The 24327-nt window shown below is 43.5% G+C and overlaps 1 protein-coding gene across 1 annotated transcript in view; it reads left to right on the plus strand.

The window, feature by feature from the left end:
* ADAMTS18 (ADAM metallopeptidase with thrombospondin type 1 motif 18) overlaps nt 1–24327 on the plus strand; it is a gene marked incomplete at its 5' end in the record, with an annotated part of 147251 nt that overhangs the window by 80430 nt on the left and 42494 nt on the right. The window contains 5 exons of the mRNA XM_035024511.1: nt 162–299; nt 3083–3236; nt 10677–10772; nt 15345–15493; nt 21723–21895. Of these exons, the coding sequence (XP_034880402.1) occupies nt 162–299; nt 3083–3236; nt 10677–10772; nt 15345–15493; nt 21723–21895 (710 nt within the window). The remainder of the gene's footprint in view (nt 1–161; nt 300–3082; nt 3237–10676; nt 10773–15344; nt 15494–21722; nt 21896–24327) is intronic.

Here is a 24327-nt window from a genome sequence, read left to right on the forward strand (position 1 = left end):
GTCAATTGTATAGAGTAACTCATTTTTTGTCTTTGTTTTTTCTTACAATTGTGATAACTCTGTCTCTCACTTGGGTTCATTGATTGTCAGTGTATCTTCTTCCTTTGATTATCATTTGGAAAATGGCTTCACAGAAAGCTTTCTGTTTTCTTCTATTTCAGCTTCGGCATGATTCACGATGGGGAAGGCAATCCCTGCAGGAAGGCTGAAGGCAATATCATGTCTCCCACACTGACAGGAAACAATGGGGTGTTTTCCTGGTCTTCGTGTAGCCGGCAGTATCTCAAGAAATTCCTTAGGTAAGACAAAAAAGAACAGGGGTATTCCCGGGGCGGTGACCTCAAACAGTGCTCAACAGCTGTTTAAAATAAATACTCAACGGCTTGATAATGGTGATGGTGATAGTGATAGTGATGATGGGGATGGTGCTGGTGATGATGATGATGATGGTGCTGGTGGTGATGATGGTGAGGATGGTGCTGGTGAGGATGGTGGTGGTGGTGGTGATGATGAGGATGGTGCTGGTGATGATGAAGATGGTGCTGGTGATGATGAAGATGGTGGTGATGGTGAGGATGGTGGTGGTGATGATGGAGGTGGTGGTGGTGATGATGATGGAGGTGGTGGTGGTGATGAGGATGGAGGTGGTGGTGGTGATGAGGATGGTGCTGGTGATGATGATGAAGATGATGGTGGTGATGGTGGTGGTGGTGATGATGATGAAGATGGTGGTGGTGGTGGTGGTGATGGTAAGGATGGTGGTGATGATGATGGAGGTGGTGGTGGTGATGATGATGGAGGTGGTGGTGGTGATGGTGAGGATGGTGCTGGTGATGATGGTGCTGGCGTTGATGATGATGGTGCTGGTGATGATGAAGATGGTGATGGTGGTGGTGGTGATGAAGATGGTGGTGGTGATGGTGAGAATGGTGCTGGTGATGATGACGAAGATGGTGGTGATGGTGAGGATGGTGCTGGTGATGATGATGAAGATGGTGGTGGTGATGATGATGGAGGTGATGGTGGTGATGGTGAGGATGGTGCTGGTGATGATCATGGTGCTGGCATTGATGATGGTGCTGGTGATGATGGTGGTGGTGGTGGTGCTGGTGATGATGGTAATGGTAATGATATTGTCATCATTACTGCTACTGAAAAAATACATTAACGGTCTAATACCCGTGCTAAATGCTCTGCACCTGTTGCCTCATTCAGTCCTCTCTGGCAATCCTCTTAGAATCCTTAGTCTCTGGTTGAGGAAACTGAGTCTTAGGGAGGTTAATAGTATTGCTTAATGTACTACCGCTGGTAAGTTGTAGACATAAGACTCACACTTAGGTCAGGTATGACTCCAAGATCTATGCTTATAACTATCTCCCCTTTATGACCTCCAGAGGTTGCTAGATATACTTTTTACTGTGATTAAGTATTTTAATCTTATCAATAAATTTGGTCATAAGAGTATTAAAAATGCTAAAATGGTGTGTATGTTTTATAATGAATGGAATATTGTCTTGCTTACCTATTTTGTTTAAAATAACCATGAGCTCGTTTTATGTCCAGAAGACATCCAAAGGGGATGATAGCTATATAAAATCCGTTTGATAACTCAAACTACTTGTCATTAGTAAAATGGGAGTTAGGAAGGTAGCACTCTGTGATACATATTCAGTGATGAACCCAAAGTTGGAACCCTTTGAAGTTTCCTCTCATTTTATGTAGCAACAATGTATATTTGACCGTTGTAATTATAATAGCACTCTAGTTGTTATGATATATCTTATAATGCTATGTTGACTCATAAGAACACTCAAGTTCTAATCCCATTTCCCTTTGACCAAATGTTAGGGAAACTAACAAAATATCTTTGGGAATTGATAATATTGATACTTTTTTTCTTAAATTGTACTATTGCATACGATTTTCAAATGTTTACAGAATTAGTAATACACACAGGCAAAGCTGATTAAATATAAGGTGTTTAACCAAATAATACCCCAAAGAATAGTAAGAAATTGACAAACCTTTTGCTAATGATAAGTTTTATCAAATAGAAGATTGTCTTATTATAAATTTATTATTTGGGGCTTTGAAATTATCTTTTCTATCTCATGTGAGAATAGAATCAATAAATATTATAAATCAGGGTCAACTTAATACAGATTGAATTTCTGTCATTAATATGATACAATTAAATGTTTTGGGATGATGATAACAGTTGACTTTGAATGCTTATTGTGCTAGGTTGAGCATATTGCATTTTCTTGTTGGATCTGTTAAACTCTTAATGGACCTCATTGTCAGTAATGAGGTATATTAGAGTTGCTCTTGGTCTCATGGCTGATTCGGATTCCCATCTGTCTGCCTCCAAAATCATACTTAACCACCATGCTCTTTTACCTCTCATTGATATCATAGTTTAGCTATTTAATTTAAATGGAGGGAAGGTGCTATTTAACAATATCCACCATCCAGACTGATTTTTTTTTCTTAACACATCCCAGTTGAGCACACTTTGGGGAATTATTCTGCTTATTGCCCCAATGCGTCCTTTCTCCTGATACTTTCAAAAACCTAATTTATTTTCTGCTTGTAAAGATTATTTAAGGTAAAGTACATCTTTGACCACTGCCCCATTATTTATAAAAGATGCAGCCTGACTTTCAACTCCATTGCAGGTACCAGCTCTGTCTAGTTTATTTTGTACCTTTAGCACTTAGCCTGGTGCTCAGCACACAGTAGGCACCCCAATAAAAATCTGTTGAATATTGTTGAATACCATTGTTGGGGAGAGTTTTCAAATATATTGGCCTTTCCCATCTAGCTGGCCAAACCAAACCACTTGGAGAGCTATGACTTCCAGCGCCAGGTGAAACGTTCCGTAGCTATGTAAATTCCCTCTTCTTAGGCAGGACAGGACTCACTCTCTGGAAAAAACAAATACCACTTTAACATTCAGTATCACCTATATCTTCCGCCATGCTATGCTTTTCTTCATGTGAGTGCATTCAGAGGCGTATTGCTTTACGTGGAAAGATCACAGATAAACACGGGAATTAACAAGGCTGTGTTTCCATGGCAGCACACCTCAGGCTGGCTGTCTGGTGGATGAGCCTAAGCAAACGGGACAGTATAAATATCCGGACAAACTACCAGGACAGATTTATGATGCTGACACACAGTGCAAGTGGCAATTTGGAGCAAAAGCCAAGTTATGCAGCCTCGGTTTTGTGAAGGTATGTTTGCTTGTGATCTCAAACTTACATTAAGATTCTGCAATGTGTCTGTGTCCCTAACAGAAATCTAAACATTTGGTTTGCGAAGGCCAAGGGTTAGAGTCTGGGTTATCTCTAAAATGTCAGTTGTTTGGCATGATAATTAAGTGGCGATTTTACTGTCAGTGAATTATCCGGGCTTATCCCCCATAGACCATGCCTGGTTTAAATACCATCCGACTGCATCCGTGGGAGAAAATCCCTCCTGGGTTGATGAGGATTTCATCACAAGTAGTAAATCTGGGTAGAGTCACATTTACCTACTTCTCATCATTCTGATTATTATTGTTGTGTTCATATTCCCTTTTCACGTGATACGTTGAAAAAGCATCACCACCTCAAAATATATACCTATGCCTTTATGGAATATGAAAACTACCCTTGACAGCCAACTTTGAGTGTCCAGTCTTCCCTTCAATATTATGAGAAACATTGATGGGAAAAGCAAAGGTCCAGGATGTAGAAATGGGAGAAACATTGGACCAGTTGGTCCAAAACTCCACCACTGACCATCTCAACATCAATACAAAGTGGAATCAGTTTTAAGTTATTCTTCCCTACTATCCAGAGAGAGAAAGGTGGAATTCCTAGGTATCTGGAAACTGGGAAATGACAAAGTTTTATAGCTCCCTTTCCCTAGTCTCTTCCTGTTCTTCCCCTTTTCCATCCCTCCTCTTGTCTGTTCCTCCTTCTGCTACAGCCCCATTGAGGATAACACTGCCCCTCCCACCGCCCCCCGGCACTTGCCACGTGAGCCTCTGTTCCACAGAAGACATCTTCTTTTTTTTTCTTTTAAGGTTTTATTTATTTATTTGACAGAGAGACACACAGCGAGAGAGGGAACGCAGCAGGGGGAGTGGGGGAGGGAGAAACAAGCTCTCCGAGGAGCAGGGAGCCCGATGTGGGGCTCGATCCCAGGACCCTGGGATCATGACCTGAGCCAAAGGCAGATGCCCAGCGACTGAGCCACCCAGGCACCCCGGGGGGGCATCTGGGTGGCTCAGTCCTTTAAGCGCCAGACTTTTTTTTTTTTTTTTTTTAGAAGTCATCTTCTTAGAGACTTACTTTACTTCTCAGTCTTCACAAAGACTTTTTGAAAGGAGAATTATCATTTTTTACATGGAGCTCAGAGAATGTGTATTCCATTTGCCCAAAGCCTCAAAACTTTTAAACCTGTCCATCACATTGATGTTAAGCTTCCTTCTCTCCAGTTAATAGGAGTGTTTCCTAAGCCTCAGTCATGAACATCAACATTCAGTCATTGATAATTACCTTCATTCTTTGTGCTGTCTCTCTATATTGTTGGGTTTTTTTTTTAAGATTATTTATTCATTTATTTGAGAGAGAGAGCGAGCCCGGGCAGGGAGGGAGAGGGAGAGGGAGAAGCAGGCTGTCCGCTGAGCAGGGAGCCCGATGCGGGACTCGATCCCAGAACCCTGAGATCATGACCTGAACCGAAGGCAGACGCTTAACCGACTGAGCCACCCAGGCGCCCTGTATCTCTGTATTGTCATTCACGTGTTGCTTTTCTAACAAATCAGCTCACTTAAAAGTACATGAGTCCAGTCCTAATAAATAACCATCAAATCACAGGTTTGATATGGGATCACATATTTTTCTAATGCTCTTTAAATGTATGACTATCAGAAAAGTTTACCCACACACCATCCACAATTTTTTTGGTGTATCCTCCGTGGTACATGGACCTTACTTTGGCAGATGCTGGTGTATCGTGTATACATTAATAAATGTACAGCTGTTTCTAATTGCCTGTTGATGTGCTTGGCAGAAGTCAGTGGACATTCACTTTGCGGACAAAGTTTGCCTAACTCTGTCTCCTCTTCCCTTCATTCCTAAAGGTTTCACTAGCTTACGCAGTCATTAAACATTTTTTAAGCGCTTACTCTGCGGCAAATGCACAATTGCTAACAAGTTTGATTTTCTTTAGGAATATAAAGAAAGTTTTAAAAATTACTAAGATGCCTCAGGATCAGACATTCATCAAACGTGTGGGGTGCCTGTTCCGTATATGACAGTGCGCAGGGCTCAAACAGCCAGTCTTCAGTGACAGATATTTTCCTGGAACCATACCATATTTTCGAGAGACAGCACCTTAGTCTGATGGTCTCCCTTGGGGAGTGGAGCAAAGGGAAGTGGGAATTGCAGACTAGAAGACTGGCTAGAATGAGGAAGGCACAGGGATGGGAATGCCTGGAGGGGCGGGGAGATTTGCTTAAGGGAGAGGTTTGAGATGACCATGAGGTAAGACAGGGAAGGTGGTGGATCCCGAATGCGGAATGTTTCCCCCCACAACCTAGGGGGCGGAAGATACTGTTTGTAGCCAACCGTGGCGTTATCGCTGATAATCACAGATAGTTCCTGCCTGGCCCTACGTGGGAGGGGTTTCCTAAACAAGCAAACCTCCATTCGCCCTGCTGGTCTGGACAGTGTAGACCTGTCTCCGGCAGCACAGGGAAAGGATGGTGTTTGTTTTCAGAGTCTTCACTGTCCTGTCATTGCTTTCCCTTACAAACGTATTCTCCTCCACTGCCTACTTTTTTTGAACTTTATGCCTCCTGGAAAAGTAGTTTTGCATAATAGTTAGAAGAGGAAAAAAAAGGAAAAAGGAAAGAATTCTCAAGTGTCTTTGAAACCAGCGATGCAATTGATCATCAGCATCCCCTGGAACTTGTTATAAATGCAAATGATCAAGGCTCATCCCACCCTAAAGAATAAGAAGGTTTGGGGGTAGGACTTGGCAATGCTTGAACAGGGGCTCTAGGTGATATTTGGATGCACGCTCAGGGTTGGGAATTGTTGAATTAGGCAGTCTTCAGTTTTACACACACACACACTCACACACACACACACACACACACACCACCCCCTCCACCCCCCCACCCCCATCTGACTTTTGGAGTTAGGTAGACCTGGGTTTAAAACCTTATTCCACCACATCCTAGAACCCTGAGCAAATGGCTGAACCTCCCTCGGCTTTTGTGGCCTCATCTATCTGTAAGGCGAGGATAAGGACAGTTCTTCCCTGGTAATTGTGAGGGTGCAGCTCCTGGGACGGCGGCACCCCTCAGCGAACACCCAGGCTTTCCTTCATGCTCTCCCCCTCCTGTCTCCAGCAGCATGGCCATCCCAGGCTCCTCTCTCCCCGTGGCTTTCTTGCCCAAGGCCCCGAACTCTGGAAGACTCTGGTCAGTGCTTCCGATGCCCCTTATTTTACTGAGTTAGCAGCAAAGCAGCCTGTATTCTGTTACCTCAGCAGCCAGCAGTTACTGTCAACAGCAGAAGCTTCGTAAATGTTCACTTACAGATGCACCAAGAGGGCTCGAAGCAGAATAGGAATTATGGGGAAGGCATTTGAATTCCAGGGACTACGTTCGCACCCATCACCTCAGAGAACACTTCCTTCAAAAGAAAAGGCACGTCAAAAATAGTAGGATGGGCATGTATTTCTTCTTTCAAGAATCTGACATTGCAATGCATAAAGGACGTCAAAAGATACAAAGTTCTAGAAAAGAAATCAAGGACATGCAATGTACAGCATGGTGACTATAGTTAATACTCTATTGCATGTTTGAAAGTTGCTGAGCGAGTAGATCTTTTTTTTTTTTTTTAAAGATTTTATTTATCTGACAGAGAGAGAGAGAGAACACAAGCAGGGGGAGGAGTAGAGGGAAAGGGAGAAGCAGGCTCCCCGCCGAGCAGGGAGCCCGATGCAGGACTCGATCCCGGGACTCCAGGATCATGACCTGAGCCGAAGGCAGCTGCTTAACCAGCTGAGTCACCCAGGCGCCCCGCGAGTAGATCTTAATAAGTCATCACAAGAAAAATTGTAACAGTGTATGGGGACAGATGTTAACAGGATTTATTGTGCTGATCTTTTGTAATATATACAAATACTTAATCATTATGTTGTATACCTGAAACTAATACAGTGTTACCTGTCAGTTATACCTCAATTTTAAATATTATTTTAAAAAAAAGAACTTGACATTGGGATAAAAGAATGGGGAATAAGGAGAAACTTCCTAGTATCTAAATCTAAATGTAATCAGTAAATTTTACCTACTTTGCAATCTACTAAATTTACTACATCAGGTTTCAACTCTTACTAACTTCCCCCATGGACTTAAGTTCCAACTGTGTTGATGTCCTTGTATTTTCTCATACCGTTCCTTCTTTCATGTCTACAAGCCTTTGTAGACATGCCTCCCACCCTAGAATGCTGCATGGTCACCCATGTGACAAATACCTAATCATCTTTTACTGTTGTTGGAGATTCAGTGCAAGCGGTACCTCCGATTTTCCCCAAGGAGATTTAAGCATTCCTTTTACCCAGGCTCCATCTGCACCCTCTGTGGACCATCGTAAACTTGTGGTTCCATATTATACCTGACCAGGTTTGCCTCTTGCCTCAGTGGATGGCAAATACGTAGCGTGTACCCGCCGTGTTGCCAGAGACCCAGGAATCATTTACTGAATTTACATGGTAACTAAAACTAACATTTCTTTAGCACTCCCGTTTTCATCAAGTGGAGGATTTTGCCTCTGTCCCCGTCTCATCCCTACTCAAGGAAGGGAGAGTGAGAGAGAGAGAGAGAGGAGTCAAGGAGGACTCTAGGATTTTTGGCTTGAGCATCTAGAAGTACGGAGGTGTCATAACATGAGCTGGAAGAGCCTGAACAGGTGTGGGGGGACAGATGGGGAATTTTGTTTTGGATGTGTTCGGTGCCTTATAAAATTCGATTTGCAGAAACCATTAACATTTTGAGCACATCGGGTTTTGCTTGGAGGGGCGTCCTTCAGAATCTTTGGAACACAGCAGGACAACATGGTCAACAAGTGATAGGACAGAGTAATGCCTAGTATCGAGACTCTCCTTAAAAATCACATGCAGGCAACATGAGACCTTGGAGTCTCTGTGGTTATTTCTTTTTCCCTTAAATTATGACTCCAGTCTAGGGAATTATAGATAAGGAAAAGTTAGTTGAATATGTTGGGAAAAAAAAAAAGAGGGAAGAGCAAGCAAAAAAGTACCAACTCTCATTTCTGTTTACTTTGCAAGGGAGCTTTCTCAGAAGACTCTCATGGTCGTCAAAGCACGTAGTTGGCTATAATTACGTTTGACTTATGTCCTTCACCACAAAAGAAATAACATGTTCATACAGCCTGTCTGATTTCACTCTGGAATCCTGTGTTTTTGTGTTTTGCCTCATTTTCCCGGTCTTCTCCAGCTGCCCCTTCTCCTTCGCCCTGTGGCTTGGCATTGGCTGTGGAATCCGGGTCTCCTCTGCCTGGGTCTGCCCCAGGGTCATTTTCGGTGGCTGCCACATAGGCGAAGGGTGTGGGTTATGGCTGCTCGCTGGCTGTCAGGAGGGAAACAGTTTAATTCTGAAAGCCTTTCTAACTGTGGCTGGGTTTCATTGGTTGCCTCTCCTTTCTCCATTTTGATGTCGACTGTCTTTTTCCACATAAGTTGTTCCCCTCAGGCCCAGGGTGATACATGGAGGAGAGCACACAGAGATGATGAAGCTGATTCACTTGTTGGCAGGCTGCCTCATGCTTTCTACTAATGCCAGTTGCAGGTCCACGTGTGTGGGAAACACTGTAATATTGTGTCTTAGGAGCTGTTTTGAGATTTGAAAATGGTATGATGGTATGTGTGGCACATGTCTGGGGCCACGGGTGGGTTATAGTCCCCAGCAGCATCCTGAATATCCTTCCATTCTCTTTTTTTGGGGGGGGCGGTGGGGGAGAACTTTATGGTTTACACAATCAGGCTCACTGCACATCTCTCTGGTTTCCCTCTATTTCCTCTTCTTGGTTCTGTGGAAAACTTTTTGTGAAATAACCCCTGAGCATGTTCTTGCCATATTGTGTCACCGTGAAAGCTACATTAACCGGAAGGCTTGGGGAATTGGGTGTCCGGTTAATGGAATTTTCGGGGCCACACCAAGTGACCACAAAAGCCATTTTGTTTCCTCCCTTGTTGTTAATATTTTCCTCCAAATTGTACACGTTCACACGTCTATCCCAGTAAATAGAATGTGGCAAACAAAATGGAATGATTTTGACATTTCATGATTTTGACCTTCTCTTAATGACATAATTCTGAGTAGCAACTTCAGCTGTTTGAGCTGGAGGGAATCTGGTTCGGTCCCCTCACTTTATAGATGGATAACAGAGGCCCAGAGACGTTGAGAGCTTTCCAACTTCCTTTAATGGCAAATCCAGGTCCAGAGAGCCGTGGTCAAGGACTCTGGCTGGAATCAGGCCAGTGTGAGTCCTGCCTTTGCCACTTACCAGCTGTGTATGACTTGGTGGCTTTGAAAGTGTCAATAGCTTGCTCAGTCCCATCATCTAAATTAGTTTATGTGGGGAATTAGCTTAGTGTCCAACACTAAATGGTGTTAGTAACAGTACTAGTTTCCTGTGACTGCTCTAACTTTCCATGAAATTGGTGACTTAATACACAAATTTATTTTTTTACAGTTCTGGAGGTAGACATCTGGAATGAGTCTCACTGGGCTAAGATCAAGTGTTGTCAGGGTTGTGTCCCTTCTGGAGGCTCCAGAAGAGAAGCCATTTTCTTGCCTTCTCCAGCTTCTAGAAGCCTCCTACGTTCCTTGGCTCATGGCCCCTTCGCCTTCCCCCATCTTCAAAGCAACAACATCCCCCTTAGTCCTCCTCACACTGTCCTTTCTCTGGTTCTCTTCTGTCTTTCTCTGCCCTGTTTAAGGCCCCTCATGATTATCTTGGGCCCATGTGGAAAATTAAGATAGTTTCCCCATCTCAAGGTCAACTGATGAGCAACCTTAATTACGTCTGCAATTTTAATTCTCCTCTGCTATGTAAGTGCACAGAGTTACAGGTGTCAGTGATTTGGATGTGGTCCTTTTTGGGGGGGGGTGGGCAGCATTCTGCCTACCACAGTCTCGCATGAGAGTTAAACTCTTTCATGGTGTGAGAATTGTCGAAATGCTTCAAAATTACTAAAGAGGAGGAAGGTGATGATGGTGATCATTCACACCATTTATCCTTGAGAACCGATGGAGAGGCAAGAGCTACTTTTATCACTGTTTGCACAGGGGAGAAAACTGCACATCGGAGACTTCTAGAACATGTCCGTCTATAGGGCGTGGAACCTGGGATTCTGGGGCAAGGATTTGAATCCGATGTGCTCGATTCCAATCTTGGCCTCTCCTGCTTCACTGGTGGTGGTGTTGCTGGTGATTATTACAAACCAGGTCTCTTAGTTTCAAGCCCAGTGGTCCTGAGATGAACTATTATTACCTCCCCATCAAAATACAATATTGTGTACAAAAGCTTTGGATATTTTCATTTTTATTCTAGCAACGCCCTTACCAGCTGCTTCTTTCCTTTCAGGACATTTGCAAGTCTCTTTGGTGCTACCGAGTGGGTCACAGGTGTGAGACCAAGTTTATGCCTGCAGCGGAAGGGACCGTTTGTGGCTTGAGTATGGTAAACTGCATACGTGTTAGTTTTTAGTTCTGGAAATACGGTAACGCATAGAAACAAACCATCATACAAACTCTTTGCACTGGGACCTTCAGAATGGAATGCCTTGGCCGCATACATTTTCTGACTTGTCTTTAAACCCACTAGCATTCTGTAGCAGCTATTATAAAAACTCAGTGCTAATATCACCCAGTTGGCTCCATTGTTTATGATGATTTTTTTTTTCTTCTGACTTTGGTTTCCATTTTTAGATGAAATATTTCAACAAGGTGGAAGGTTTCATTGTATACTGTTTGCCTTTTAAACTTGATTTAGTATAGAGAAGCTTCAGGGAGCAGATGTCCCCTTAGTAGCAAAGGAAGGACTGTCCCCCCATACAAGGCTTCTACTTCTCACCTCCCGGGACCCATCAGTGAGTTTCTGATACGCTCAGGGGAGTCCCGTCACGTAGAGGGACTCCTGGCAAAGGGTAAGCTGGGTCACTGTTGGTTGTACCAGAAAGCTGGTAGCCGGCAAGTACGGTCAGCCCTCAGAACCATCTCCAATATGAGATATCTGTGTTTTGAATGAAGAACATTCATAGTTTCTGGGGGGTTTTTCTCCTTTCTTAGTAGCATCTGCAGGGAGAGATGCACTTGATATAGCAGTATATGACCCAGATTTGGTGCATTCCTTTGGAAGATCATGATCAAGGGCTATGAAAGAGGGGAGCGTGGAGATGCTCCAGGATCTCTGATCTCTGCTTCTGGCTCTCCCGAGGCAGCATGAGCTGGTAGAGAAGACTCGGTCATTTAAAGATTTTTTATTTATTTATTTGAAAGAGAGAGACACAGCGAGAGAGGGAACACAAGCAGGGGGAGTGGGAGAGGGAGAAGCAGGCTTCCCGCGGAGCAGGGAGCCCGATGCGGGGCTCGATCCCAGGACCCCGGGATCATGACCTGAGCCGAAGGCAGACGCTTAACCGACTGAGCCACCCAGGCGCCCCGAGAAGATTCGGTCATTTAAAGTGAATTCAATTGCACAATAACTTATTGACTGCTAGGTATCAGAGACAGGAGACCCTGGGGATACAAGAATGAATAAAATTCAGTTTTATCTCTTCAAGAACTCCCAGTCCAGTGGGGAAACCTGTGCAGAAGCCAATAACGTGGACTTTCTTTTTAAACAGACCTCCTTTAAGCCCTGAGTTGCTGTCGATGCTCGGGATTAGGTGTGCACTTATTAGAATGAACTACAGTGAGTGGGTACACCAAGGTGGATGTTGGAATGTGAATCCCATCCTCAGTTGGATGGGAGAGAGACTTTCAGTGAGAGATTAACGATAAAGGCAAAAATATAGGCACACAAAAATTAACAAGTGTTCAGAAAATGCTTACTAATATTGAGTCATTTATTCAAAGTCTTTTAAAATATTTTCATTTTTTAACTCTTTGATTTTAAAGAAAATAATTTTTTTAAAAAAAGTTGAGGTATTATGTGCAACTTTCCTTCAGAAGTACCTGTCTTAGGAAATTCCACTAAGGATGCTCATTGAAAATGGGCATGGAATGTTTTAGGTGTGATGAGGCAAAATAGTGAAATAATTGAACATATAAGTACTGCTCAAGTCATTATTATTTTTTAAAGATTGTATTTATTTATGAGGGAGCACAAGTTGGGGCGGAGGGGCAGAGGGAGAGGAATAAGCAGACTCCCTGCCGAGCAGGGAGTCCAATGCGGGACTCGATCCCAGGACCCGGGGATCATGACCTGAGCCGAAGGCAGCCGCTCAACCGACTGAGCCACCCAGGCGCCCCGTCATTTTTATTTTTAGAGCATCAAAATTTAGGACTTGAAACTCGAGGATTAGTGGGTATTTTTTCATTATGAACGCAACAGCATTAAACATAAGAGGGATGTAGAAGAATAGATTGATCTAATAAGTAACTGCCAAGTGGCATAGGGCTGAAGTTTTTATTACCTACCTACACCAGGGATGTAGTTCCACGGGCATGAAAATGCCCCTGGATTAGACTTTAGTTACTGTAACCTGAGACAAAGCGGTCCAGAAGTTAGAAAACAGATGTCCTCATGCCACTCCCCCACCTCATTATTTTAAGAGACCAGGCTGCAGTTTTAAATACTGGGGGAATGCCCCTGAATGAATGGGGGAAGGCCTCCCCCTCAGCAGAAAACGTTCCGATGAGTTCCATCCATCATCACTCCGGTTTAATTATTACTACATCCACATGCAAGGTTCTCGGACTCTTCCTCCTCTAGGGGATGGAACCAGCTCTTCATTAGACTATATACTCCGTGAGGCCAGGATCATGCCTTATGCTTTATATCAAGCATCCTACAGCGTAGCGACTACTCTGTGTTTTGTTCCTTTGTAACTGGAACCTAGCTGAATTCTTCCCCATATCTTTCTAGTCCCTGGTCATTCAGTGACATTTGGACCGTGAATGTTCAGTAAACATGTGAGGATGTGAAAAAGCACATACGTTTATCTAGTTACATGTGCAAGAAAAGAAAGGCTTGTGTTTTCTGTCGGTCATAAAAGGTGTCTGCCCAGTTACAGCCACTCATTTTGAAATTAGAAGAAATGCCTATCTGTATACGTATGAATAGATACAATTTTATATGTAGAATTTTATAAGTGTATTATGCACGTGTGTGTGAATCACACACACATATATATATAATATGTATATTATGAGCAAGTTCTGCATGACTTAGAATAACTTCACACTTTCCTGCAAGCCTCTGCAATGAGATCCAAAGAGGATGTGTGTGTGTGTGTGTGTGCATTCATGTATTTACTTCTGATTTCTATACTGAATGAAAAAGCCAGAGGAGACAATCTTCTGGCAGCCTAAGCCAATACTAGGATGAATCCTGAAGTAAAAGAAAGTTAAATTAATTGAAGGTTTGGAACAGATCTAAAAACCATATTTCTTTAAAAAAAGAAAGAAATTCAGGTTAAGACCTGTGCGGGGGGCGGGGGGGCGCATTTGCCTCTGAGGCGAGAAGGATACATATCCTGTTGAGGGGCTTTGGTGACTGAGTTGAAATCGAGCCTCAGCTGTACCTATGTGGTGGCTGCTTTGGGTAGCTGTGTTAGTATTTCTTTGCTGAATTTCTCTCATCCAGAAAATAGTTACTAACTCCTTAGTGCTTTGGGAGGATTAAGTTAGGAAGTGCATGGGAAGTCCTCCCGCTCCCCCTGCCTGCACTCTTTCTGGCACCTAGGAGCAACTTCATGAAGTGCAGCCCCTGCTCTTGCTGTTGGCTCTTACCTTGTGTCCGCCACTGAGCTCAGCCGGGACATTCCCGGGGACTCCTGGTCGGGAAGATTCTGATTGCTGCTCCCAGTGGCCCAGATCCTCTAATGACCAATTGCTTTCCCCCTAAAAGGGCTCAATGGTGTTACAGGAGTTCATGCAAACTCTGAAATGGCACTTAATCCAGGGAAAAGACAAATGAAAAACACAAGAAGTAATCCGCACACGGCAAGAATTTGAAGAAAGGAAGCAATATCTTGAACTGGGCAAAGTTCACTCGCTACGCAATAAACAGCCAAGGAGCCAAATGTATCCCAGGGGGAAAGCGAAGATTTGAAAGTCAAACCACCTCCCCCTAATTCTGTAACTGAAGCCCCACTCCTCAACAGAACCTGGCATGCATGGTCCAAACCCCAGTCCATTGGATCTCACTGTGGAGGCTTTTAGGAAAGTGTGCAGTTATGCTAAGTCATGCAGAACTTGCTCATAATAAAAGCACCACAGGAATAAAACCACTACCAGAGGCTAATGCAAGCCCCAAGGACAGAGATGACCAGCAAAGCCTGGAATGTATTGCAAAAGAAAACAAATGGAGAGGTTAGCCCAGAAAACTGTTCTCGTCCTGGCTCGATCAGAGCACTAGCAAATGAAAGACCCAGAGCTAATTCCTAAAAGACACTCGGAGAGCTCAAAGTCATCCGAGGGTCTGGAGCAGGGACCTTTCATACAGACAAAAAGGTCAAAGGGTGTTATCTACAAGCACAGTTGGCCTGGACTGAGAACTATTGGGCTTCATAAGAAGTGCTCCGTAGGGATGGTCTGGGATAAACAAAAATGTCTGCATAATTGTATCTGTTTTTATGATAAGATCATCAGAACGATAAATTCTGTGTTCATACCTAAAAAAAAAAACACCCGGTTCTCCCTGAGTGAATGATCCACATTGTTCTCAAAGCAGCCTTGTTTCTAGATTTCAGGGGAGGCTCCGTTGTCCTTGTGCTTGCACTGAGTCCCTTGGCTGTTGGGTGGAATCTTATCTGAACATTTCACCTCGACAGCTCACAAAGCATACGATCCTCGCCTGCTGGTGACAGATGCCCCCTCCCTAGATGTCAGCCTTTCAAAACGCACACAGTAGATGCAGAGCAACCCGGTGTCGGTAAAGTGCAGACGGCCAAGGAACCCGTCAAGGTGTCCTGCGTTCTCCCATTTGCCGACGCGCTCGTTTTTCCGTTAACGTGCAGGTGTCTGCCTCTCCTTCCCGTCCCCGCATGGACTCTGACAGGAAATGTGTCACACCTTCTCTTTATAGTGGTGTCGGCAAGGCCAGTGTGTGAAGTTCGGGGAGCACGGCCCCCGGCCCGTCCACGGCCAGTGGTCCGCCTGGTCCAAGTGGTCAGAGTGTTCGCGAACCTGTGGTGGTGGAATAAAGTATCAAGAGAGACACTGCAATAACCCCAAGTAAGGCTCAAAGACAGTCCGTATTCGTAAAAGGCAAGAATGTACGGTTTGGGTTTTGTTTTGCTTATGTACTGGTTTTTAAGTGCAGTTGCCTTCCCTCCGGTGAATCGCAACCAAACTGGGATTTTACGGTTTGCATATACAGACTACAGGCACTGGGCAGGGGGTGGGGGTGTGACGGTCAGAAACCCCAAAACAACAAAGGAGCTACTCTATGTATGTGTGACTAGGACAATCAGGGACTCAAGTGATAGCCCGAGCTCGTTTCCGAATCTAAATTTGAGCCACACGGTCACAGAGTCAAATGCCTGTGTTGTGGAGCTGAGAAGCTTGGCCAGTGGAATGTGCGTGTGTGTGTGTGTGTGTGTGTGCGCGTTTCAAACTGATGAACTGGAGAAAGTATGCTAATTTTTGCCTTGCAGGAATGTACATCAACACATGGTGACAGATCTGCCTGACTTTTCAAGAGAAACCAGAAATCCAAAAAAAATGTGTGTGAAATTTCCCGACTGTTCAGATACTGACAACAAATTCCGTTTCCTTTAAACAGAACCCAGTGAGGACTAATCGCAGCATCTACAGATGGGAGACTGGCCTGTGGTCACCTGTGGGCACACTCTGGGCCCGGGTGTACTGGGGTTCTGTGTTCTTTGAAAACGAAGGCGGTTTTAGGTTCCTTTCCTCTGCTCTTGTCCCCGTGTGCAACCCGTGGGAGATGCCCGCTCCCTGATTGGCACAGGGATGTGGAGAGAGCCCAGGGTTGAGAGCCAGATGGGACTGCAAATCCTGGGTCTGCCGCCTATTAATTATGTGACTTCGGGAAGTTCACTTGAACTCTGAGCTTGAATCTATGTGTGAGATTGAGACAGTAATGCCTCCTCTGAAGGTTTGGGGGGATGAGAAGGGGGTCTGTAGAATGCCCCCTACCAGGGAGCCTCCAGTGGGCATTCAACAAAAGGATCCGGGGTCCGTGTGGCTTTTATCACCTTCATCCTAAACTCGACCCGGAGTACAGGGTAGCAGAGGATGGGTCCTCCAAAACAAGGGGAGGGGGGAGGGAGACCTTACTGACGAAACTGGACTTTTGGGGAATGTGGTAGAGAAGAGCGTGAGGGGGTCCTTGGAAGATAGGGATGTCACTTCACAGCACTGAGTGGTGGTATAGCGTGAAGGTCAAGACCACAGGCTCCCAAGCCCAGAACCCTACCTAGGTTTGCCTCCCGGCCCTGCCTGTCTCCAGCTATGTAGCCACAGACAGCTTTCTCTCCCTGCTCTAGGTTCCTCACTGGTAAAAAATGGACTAAGGAGAGTGCCTACATCAACTGAGTTAATGTTTGCAAAGCGCTTCTACAAAGTGCCTGGCATGTTACAAGCATCGCATAAATGTTTGGTAGATTAAGAATTAAAATAAATAAATGAAACTGGAGCAGAAGGAAAAATTTAAAAGGGGCCTGGCCTTTTATCTGAGTCAGCAGCCTGAGCTGGATCAAGAGGCCAGTTTGTTCCCAACTAGGAGAGGGTCAGAAGACACTTTGACCATGGTTTGCTACGTGCTCTTTGGGATCTCAGGCCAACAGTATTCTTCGACTTTGACACTGTTGACATTTGGGGCTGGAAAATTTTTGTTAGGGGGTTTGTCCAGGGCATGGCAGGATGTTTACCAGCAGCCCTGACCTCTCCCCACTAGATGCCAATAGGATGGCGCTCCCTCCCCGACAGCCCCCTGATAACCAAAAATGTCCTGAGACTGTAACATGTCCTGTAGGGGGCAAAGCCATCCCCAGGTGAAACTCACTGGTTTATTCCGATCCAGTAACTAGGCGTGATGGTAGACAGGCTTGTGATGCATTTCCAGCTTATATCAGACTATTAAAACCACCTTCCTCGTACTTTGAATGTAGCCCGTATCTTGGGTAGGATTCTTAAAATCATTATATTACTTTTCATTTTTTCAGCCTATTTCACAGATCTGGTTTTCATACATCACAACATTTTACAGCTCAGTATTTTCCCAAGAAAGAAATAGATTACCTAATTTAATAGCTCTGCTGGTAACATGCGTGAATGACACCCCTGAGATTTAAATTAAAACCTCTCTCATATCTGTGGGATTGAGAACTCTCATTATAATAGGGTATTGTTCATGGAAAGATCATATTGTAATTTCAGAAATGCCTAATAGAATGACTAATGTAGTTCCATTTGGTGCCGTTTTATCATTTCAAGATTAAGGCTCCTCGGGATACTGTTTACTTTAATTATGCCTCACAAATAAAACAAGTACATGAGCAGTGTCCCAAGGCAATTGAATTAGTTGTTCTCTGTTCTTATTTCACTTTGTGGTAGTAAAACTGAGGTTACCCCCCCCCATTTTAAATTACTGATTTCTTCTTTGCTTCAGTTCAAACATTTGGTGTGTTCACATTATTCCACCTAACCAGTTTGATTTTCTCATGTGAGAAGCAGTAGGAGCTTTTATTTCACATAATGATGGTTTTCCCAGAACATACTGTGTTTCATAAAAATGAACTATTCCCGGCTGATTTGGGGACTTACCCAACTTTTCAGCTTTAAAAGTGTTTGAAGGTTATCTGGTTACCTTCAAGCTTTGATGGTTACCACACACATATGGCCCTTCTTTTTCCCATGTCTAGGGTAGACATTTTTATTTTTATTTATTTATTTTGAGAGAGAGAGCATGTGAGTGGGGGGAGGGACAGGTGGAGAGGGAGAACCTCTCAAGCAGGCTCCATGCTCAGCGCAGAGCCCAACGTGGGGCTCGATCTCACGACCCTGAGATCATGACCTGAGCCAAAACCAGGAGTCCGACGCTTAACCAGCTGAGCCATCCAGGCACCCCTGAGGTGGACATTTTTAATGGAAAGAAGCTCTGTTTTCTACTGAGCCTTACTATGCCGCAGGAACCTCAAAACATTTCTTCAGGCCTTCCCTCCCAATCTACCTAGAACAGATGCATGAGTTGCAACCTGTTGTCTGATCCAGTTATTTGATGAATGAGTAACCAGGGCAGGTGGAGGGTCCCAGAGCAGCAATCTTCGCCCGGGTCACTAGGCTGGTAGTGGTAGAGTCAGACCAGGAGCCCACACTTTTAATCCTCTGACATTCCTTCTGGTTCCATGACTATTCAATTATTACAGTCTAAAGGAGCCTAGTGGAATTTCTATAAAGTCTGTTCAAAAAAATCGCAAAAATTTAGGTAGTGAAAATGAAACATGCAAAGGCGTTCTAGAACTTTCCTAAAGTGCAAGTCTATTTGAGAAAAAAATAATATGCCTCTAGAGTCATAGCTCTAGAATAATAATTGAATTAAATCTCTGTCCCACTTTTCAACCAGTAATTTCCAGGCTCAGGTGATTATCAAAATCACCAAGTATGCTTAAAAAAAACTCACTGATTTCTGGATCTTCCCATCATACATTCTTATTGAGAAATCTGGAGGGACCCTGGAGTCAGTCCATCTGTCTGTGTGGCTATCTTTTTTTTAACAGAGCTCCCCCACTGGTTCTGTTGATCAGCTAGCCAATGTTGTGACCATCTGTAGCCAGGACATGATAAATTATGCAGAAGTAAAAATGAGGATCCTTTATAATGGTCTAATATAAGGACAAAATCATGTTCCCAGACATTTGTTTTCTGACTGTTTATATTTTTGTTTTAATCTTGTTACACCAAAAGATGTCATGGTAGAATTTTCTTTCAATTTATCCTCACTTTTGTGAGTTTTGTAAGTTTTGTAAACTTTTGTTTACAGCTGCAGAAGAATGTACCTGTATTTGAGGATTTGATGGAAAAGTACAAATTCTTGCCAGTCATTAATCTGTTAACTCTGTCCTAGACTCAACCCTAAATTCTTTTTTTTTTTGAAGATCATATCTCATTTATTTTGTGACCTTTGTTTTTTTATCATTTTATTTTATTTTTTTCATGATGATAAATGTACTCTTTAATCCCCATCCTCTATGTCCCCCATCCCCCCACCCACCTCCCCCCCTGGTAACTATCAGTTTGTTCTCTAGAGTTAAGAGTCTGTTTCTCGGTTTGTCTCTCTCTTTTTCCCCTGTGATTGTTTGTTGTATTTAATTCCACATATGAGTGAGATCATATTTCTCTGTATTTCCCTGACTGACTCATTTCCTTAGCACAGTACCCTCTAGCTCCATCCATATCATTGCAAATGGCAAGATTTCATTCTTTCTGATGGCTGAATAGTATTCCATTGTGTACATATACCATCTCTTTATCCATTCACCTACTGATGGCCATATGAACTGCTTCCGTACTTTGTCAGCCCTAAATTCTTTACCAACGTCACACTGTTAATCATCACAACCGCCCCCATTTTACAGGTTAGGAGGTTAAACCAGTTGCCTAAAGATAAGCTGGGAAGAGGCAGAGAATATTTAAATCCAGAGCAGCCTCATTATAAAAGGCCAACTCCCTAACCATGGTGCCTGACTGTCTTCCTCTTTCCTGCCGGCCCCTGCTGCCTAACTAGCTGAATGCAGGCAGAGTGGCTCAGGGAAGGGATTCCGGGGAGTCGAAGGTAGGGGGCTTAGCTGTGCCCTGTCTCTTGCTGGCTATGGGATCTTCACTCAGCAAGTTTTATGAGCTTTCTCATCCGTCTTTCACCTCGTCTACAAAATGAGGGGGTGCTATAGAAGTTTCGAGGTCTTTTCCGTGTTACGGTTTCCGAGTTGAAAAAGTAACACATATGGTCCTGTTTCGCTTTATCAAATCTGAGGAGTCTAAATGAAGGCTATTTGTAGAATCGCAGACAGAATGTCTTCAACTAAGAAAGTTTTAAAAGTGCCTTGTAAAAATGACCAGGAATAGTAAAGCTATCGTAGGGCCCTTTAAGGTTTTTCTAAGCACTTTTCAGATAATGATTTAAGAAGTCTTCGGGGATTTAATCCAGCACAATGGCTGCTGAATGTTTAAGTAGTTGCTCCAGAGTGTTTTGAAATAGCAAAAAAATCTCATTCTGGCATTGTGACCCTTCCCGTTTCTGTTGAATCCATCTTAGCTTGCAGTTGCACGAGGATTTGATAAAATATGCTGAAGCAAATCCAGGGGTGTTTTATAGCATTCTTGTGCTTCCTAAAGAGACAAGGAATTTTAATCACATAAATTTATTAACCTGGAGCCTTCTTTCATGTTACATGTTTGCATTGAGCTTTTGTGTGAGATGATCCGTAGTTGGGTTTTAGCCTTTGGAGAAAAGCACAAAAAAGTGAGCATGAGAAAAAGCAATTGCTTTGTGCCTGTAAGAAGCTGGATAAGCCGTTATTGGTCATTTTCGTTTTGGTTTATGCTCCTTTTTTGTTTATATTGCTTTCTGGTTTTTGCAGTCTACCTACCAAGAGCTTAAAGAGCTGGCCATTAGATCATAATTATTTATGTTCTAATGGGATTCCCTACTCTGGAAATCCATTTCCCATTGTGCTTGGCAGGAGAGGAGTAGGCCACCTACAAAGTTAAAAAGTGATTATGCAGATGAAAACAAGGGGATTTTTGTTCACAGTTTAGGATCAACTAGAGTAAAATATACAACAGTCAGACAACAATCAGAACGTCGGCTCAATGACTGACAGAGCCAGATGGGAGGACATGGCAAATGGGGCTTTCTGCTCTTTCTCTTTGGTGTCCTGACTTTCTACATAGCAGCAGGTGGATGACATACTGTAGGAAGCTGGGTGTGTTTAGAAATGGGAGGAGAGCTGGGGAGTAGGTTGGGTCCACATTTGAAGAGCTTTGTAGCACACAGACACACATCTATCTACATTAATGAGAACATTTAGGTGCATTTACAAATTTCCCAAAACAGGTAACATGAGGAGCATCAAGAACATGCTCTCATCATTCTTTAAGGAAATAGCCAGAATGTAACACTGGGATCAGGGATGACAAGTCCGTTTTATCGAACATGGCAGTTCCAGTTGCTGAGCAGTGGTAATGCCTCCCCAAGGGCCATACTGGGAAAAGAAAGAAAAGAAAGAGCAAGTCCCTGATTGATGGGTTCTGCCTGCCATGGATACAAGGAGGGACATGGCATGTCGTATACTACATTATTTCCGTTCTTGTCACAGATCACATACACTGCATGCCTTCTGATAATGTTCATCTTGATTGTCCCTCCTTACATTATTGCTTATGACTAATAATGAGCCCTCTGTTTGCTCACACTAAAGCTCTTTCATTTTATTTTTAGGCCTCAGTATGGTGGCAAGTTCTGTCCAGGTTCTAGCCGTATGTATCAGCTGTGCAATATTAACCCTTGTAATGAAAATAGCTTGGATTTCCGAGCCCAGCAGTGTGCAGAATATAACAGCAAACCTTTCCGTGGATGGTTCTACCAGTGGAAGCCCTATACCAAAGTGGAAGGTAATTTGGTCTCTCTAAACCTCCAACAAATATGACTCTTTGTGGACAGCAATGTGAACGAAATCGCTGCCTACATAAAAGAGTTTCGATGTTGACGTCATCCTCTAGACCTGTCCTGACCCAGTTTTTCATTCACTTCCATAGGTTTTGTTTATTTTTCCATACTTTTTTTTTTTTTCACAAGACAACCCTTTGTCCCCCACATTTGTAAGCCAAAGGGTTCATGTGTTTGGAATGTACTTATGTTTCAGAACTTACCTTTGACATTTCAGCAATTAAGTCTCCCAGGGATGTTAATTGAAATTGGTATGAATTGTCCAAACCAAAAACCCATGAAACCATATATGCCCCATAGAGGCACCATATTCAGCAGTTGACGTGTTAGATGATTGCACGCATGGGAAGGCCTGTTTGCAGGGTATTACACACACACACACACACAGCCATGAATTTCAAAATGTCTCCATACTGCGTTCCTAGTACTTACTATTACTTAAAGTTGTGGCTTGTATTTTACCTTTTAAATTGAATTGTTTTTATTTTACCAAAGTATCCAAACATTTATTTTAGTTATAATGTACACATTTAATGCGCTTTCTGTTACCTTCGCAGACTAAGCTGTCACCGTTCTGGTTGTTTGCCTTCTATTATTTCAGTTCCCTTGCTTTATCAAAACTCAGCCATCCTTGCTTGAGAAAGGATAACTGGGAGCCCCAAGGGCACACGCGTAGAATGGGAAGACCCTGATGTTAGTGGCAATTCGTGGGAAATAAGACTGAGGGTCGTAGCTGGGCAGAAGCTCAAAAAGAACCCGTGTTGTCAGTGACCATAGAGAAGCCAGCGGAGTTAGAGACCGCACACGACGCCTAACCAGGGGGATAACAGTAATAGTGCCGCTCTGCCCAGCCCCCGCCCAGCCGTCGCGGGAGCTCTGTATGGTTTTGGCTCATGACTGGTTGTCCAAAAGCACAGAGAGAGGCCGGCATGAAAATTCTGCAATTGCAGTGAGCCATCTCTAAGTGTCTACTTGTACGTGTTTCTTTTTTTAAAATAGAAACTCAGCCCTTTATTGTTATTTCCAGGGTTTCAGACTGCACTAAGAGATAATAGGTGCAGGGTTTATTAATGAGTTTTAAACCTTTTTTTTTAAAGTCCTGCTTCATGGTACGCCTCTTTCTTGCTTTATGGAAAAAATGTGTACTTGCAAAATTAGTTTGTCTTTCATTTCTCTTGGACTTCAGTGACAAGGCTGGGAATACATCCATTTAAAAAAAAAAAATTTCTCCAGTAGAATAATATAGAAACTTACCAAGAAAAAGAGAAAAGCCAGGTACCTGCAAAAATTCAGAGATAATAACTAGGAAAGGATTTAGATTTATTTGAAATCACTTCAAAGGACAGGATTTGTTCAAAGGCTAAGAACTTCTTAGCCATAGCCCCTTCTCAGGGAGGCCTCCCTCGCCAGCCTGCCCAGAATATCCTTCCTTCTTGTCATCCTCTCAATCCTTAACCTGCTTTGTTCTTCATAGCTCTTAGCCATGCATGAGTTTATATCATATAGTCGCTTATTCATTATCTTTCTCCCCGTAAGAATTTATGTTCCGCGGGATGAAGCCTTTGTCCATTTTGAGCATGCTTGGACCTCCAGCATCTGAGAACAGCCCTTGGCACATATTTATAACTTTTGGAATGAATGAGTGAATAAATAAGCATCAGCTGTCCATAATGGATGTGTTTCCCCTTTATGAGTGGCCAGCTCTCCATCGCTGGAGGCATTCTATCAGGAACTGAGCGATTATCTAGGAAGGGCACTGCACGAACATGTTCCTGGGGACAGATAGATAGAACACCTGCAGTTGCTTTCAAGTCCAGCATTTGAAGGTTTCTTTTCTCTTGGTTGAACACTCCTGTCATTCCGTGATTCTTAATGTATGGCCCTTTCCCCCAGACCCTGCTGTCCTTCCTTTCTCACTTCCCCTTCTGTTCCTTGCTTTGTCGTCTTAGAGATTCCTTGGTCTTTCCCACATCGTGTCTTTCATTCATACACAGTGTTTACAGAGTGTGTGTTGTGATCACCCTTTAAATAGGTTCTGTGTTGAGTACATGAGGAGACAGTGAAGCAAATAAACTTCGTAACTTGTGAAATATATTTTGGTTTCAAAAGTTTTTCACTAATTGCAGCCTTACTGAGTAAGGAGCATGCTACTTCATTCATTTGCTCAATGGATGTTTACTGAGCATTTCTTGCATGGGCGCCATTCTGCTAGATGCAGGGGGAGCTACACTGAGTAGAACAGAGACCCAGCCTGGGGAGCCCCCATCCTAGCACAGGAGACAGAAAAATTAAGGCCTTTTGTCTCTCCCTCTTCTCCTTCTGATACGTACTTAGAATCGGGAAACACTGACCATGATTTGAAGGTCTGGTGACATTC

Source organism: Mirounga leonina, unplaced genomic scaffold (assembly GCF_011800145.1).
Source record: "Mirounga leonina isolate KUSES-001 unplaced genomic scaffold, KU_Mleo_1.0 Mir_180, whole genome shotgun sequence".
Lineage (NCBI taxonomy): Eukaryota > Metazoa > Chordata > Mammalia > Carnivora > Phocidae > Mirounga > Mirounga leonina.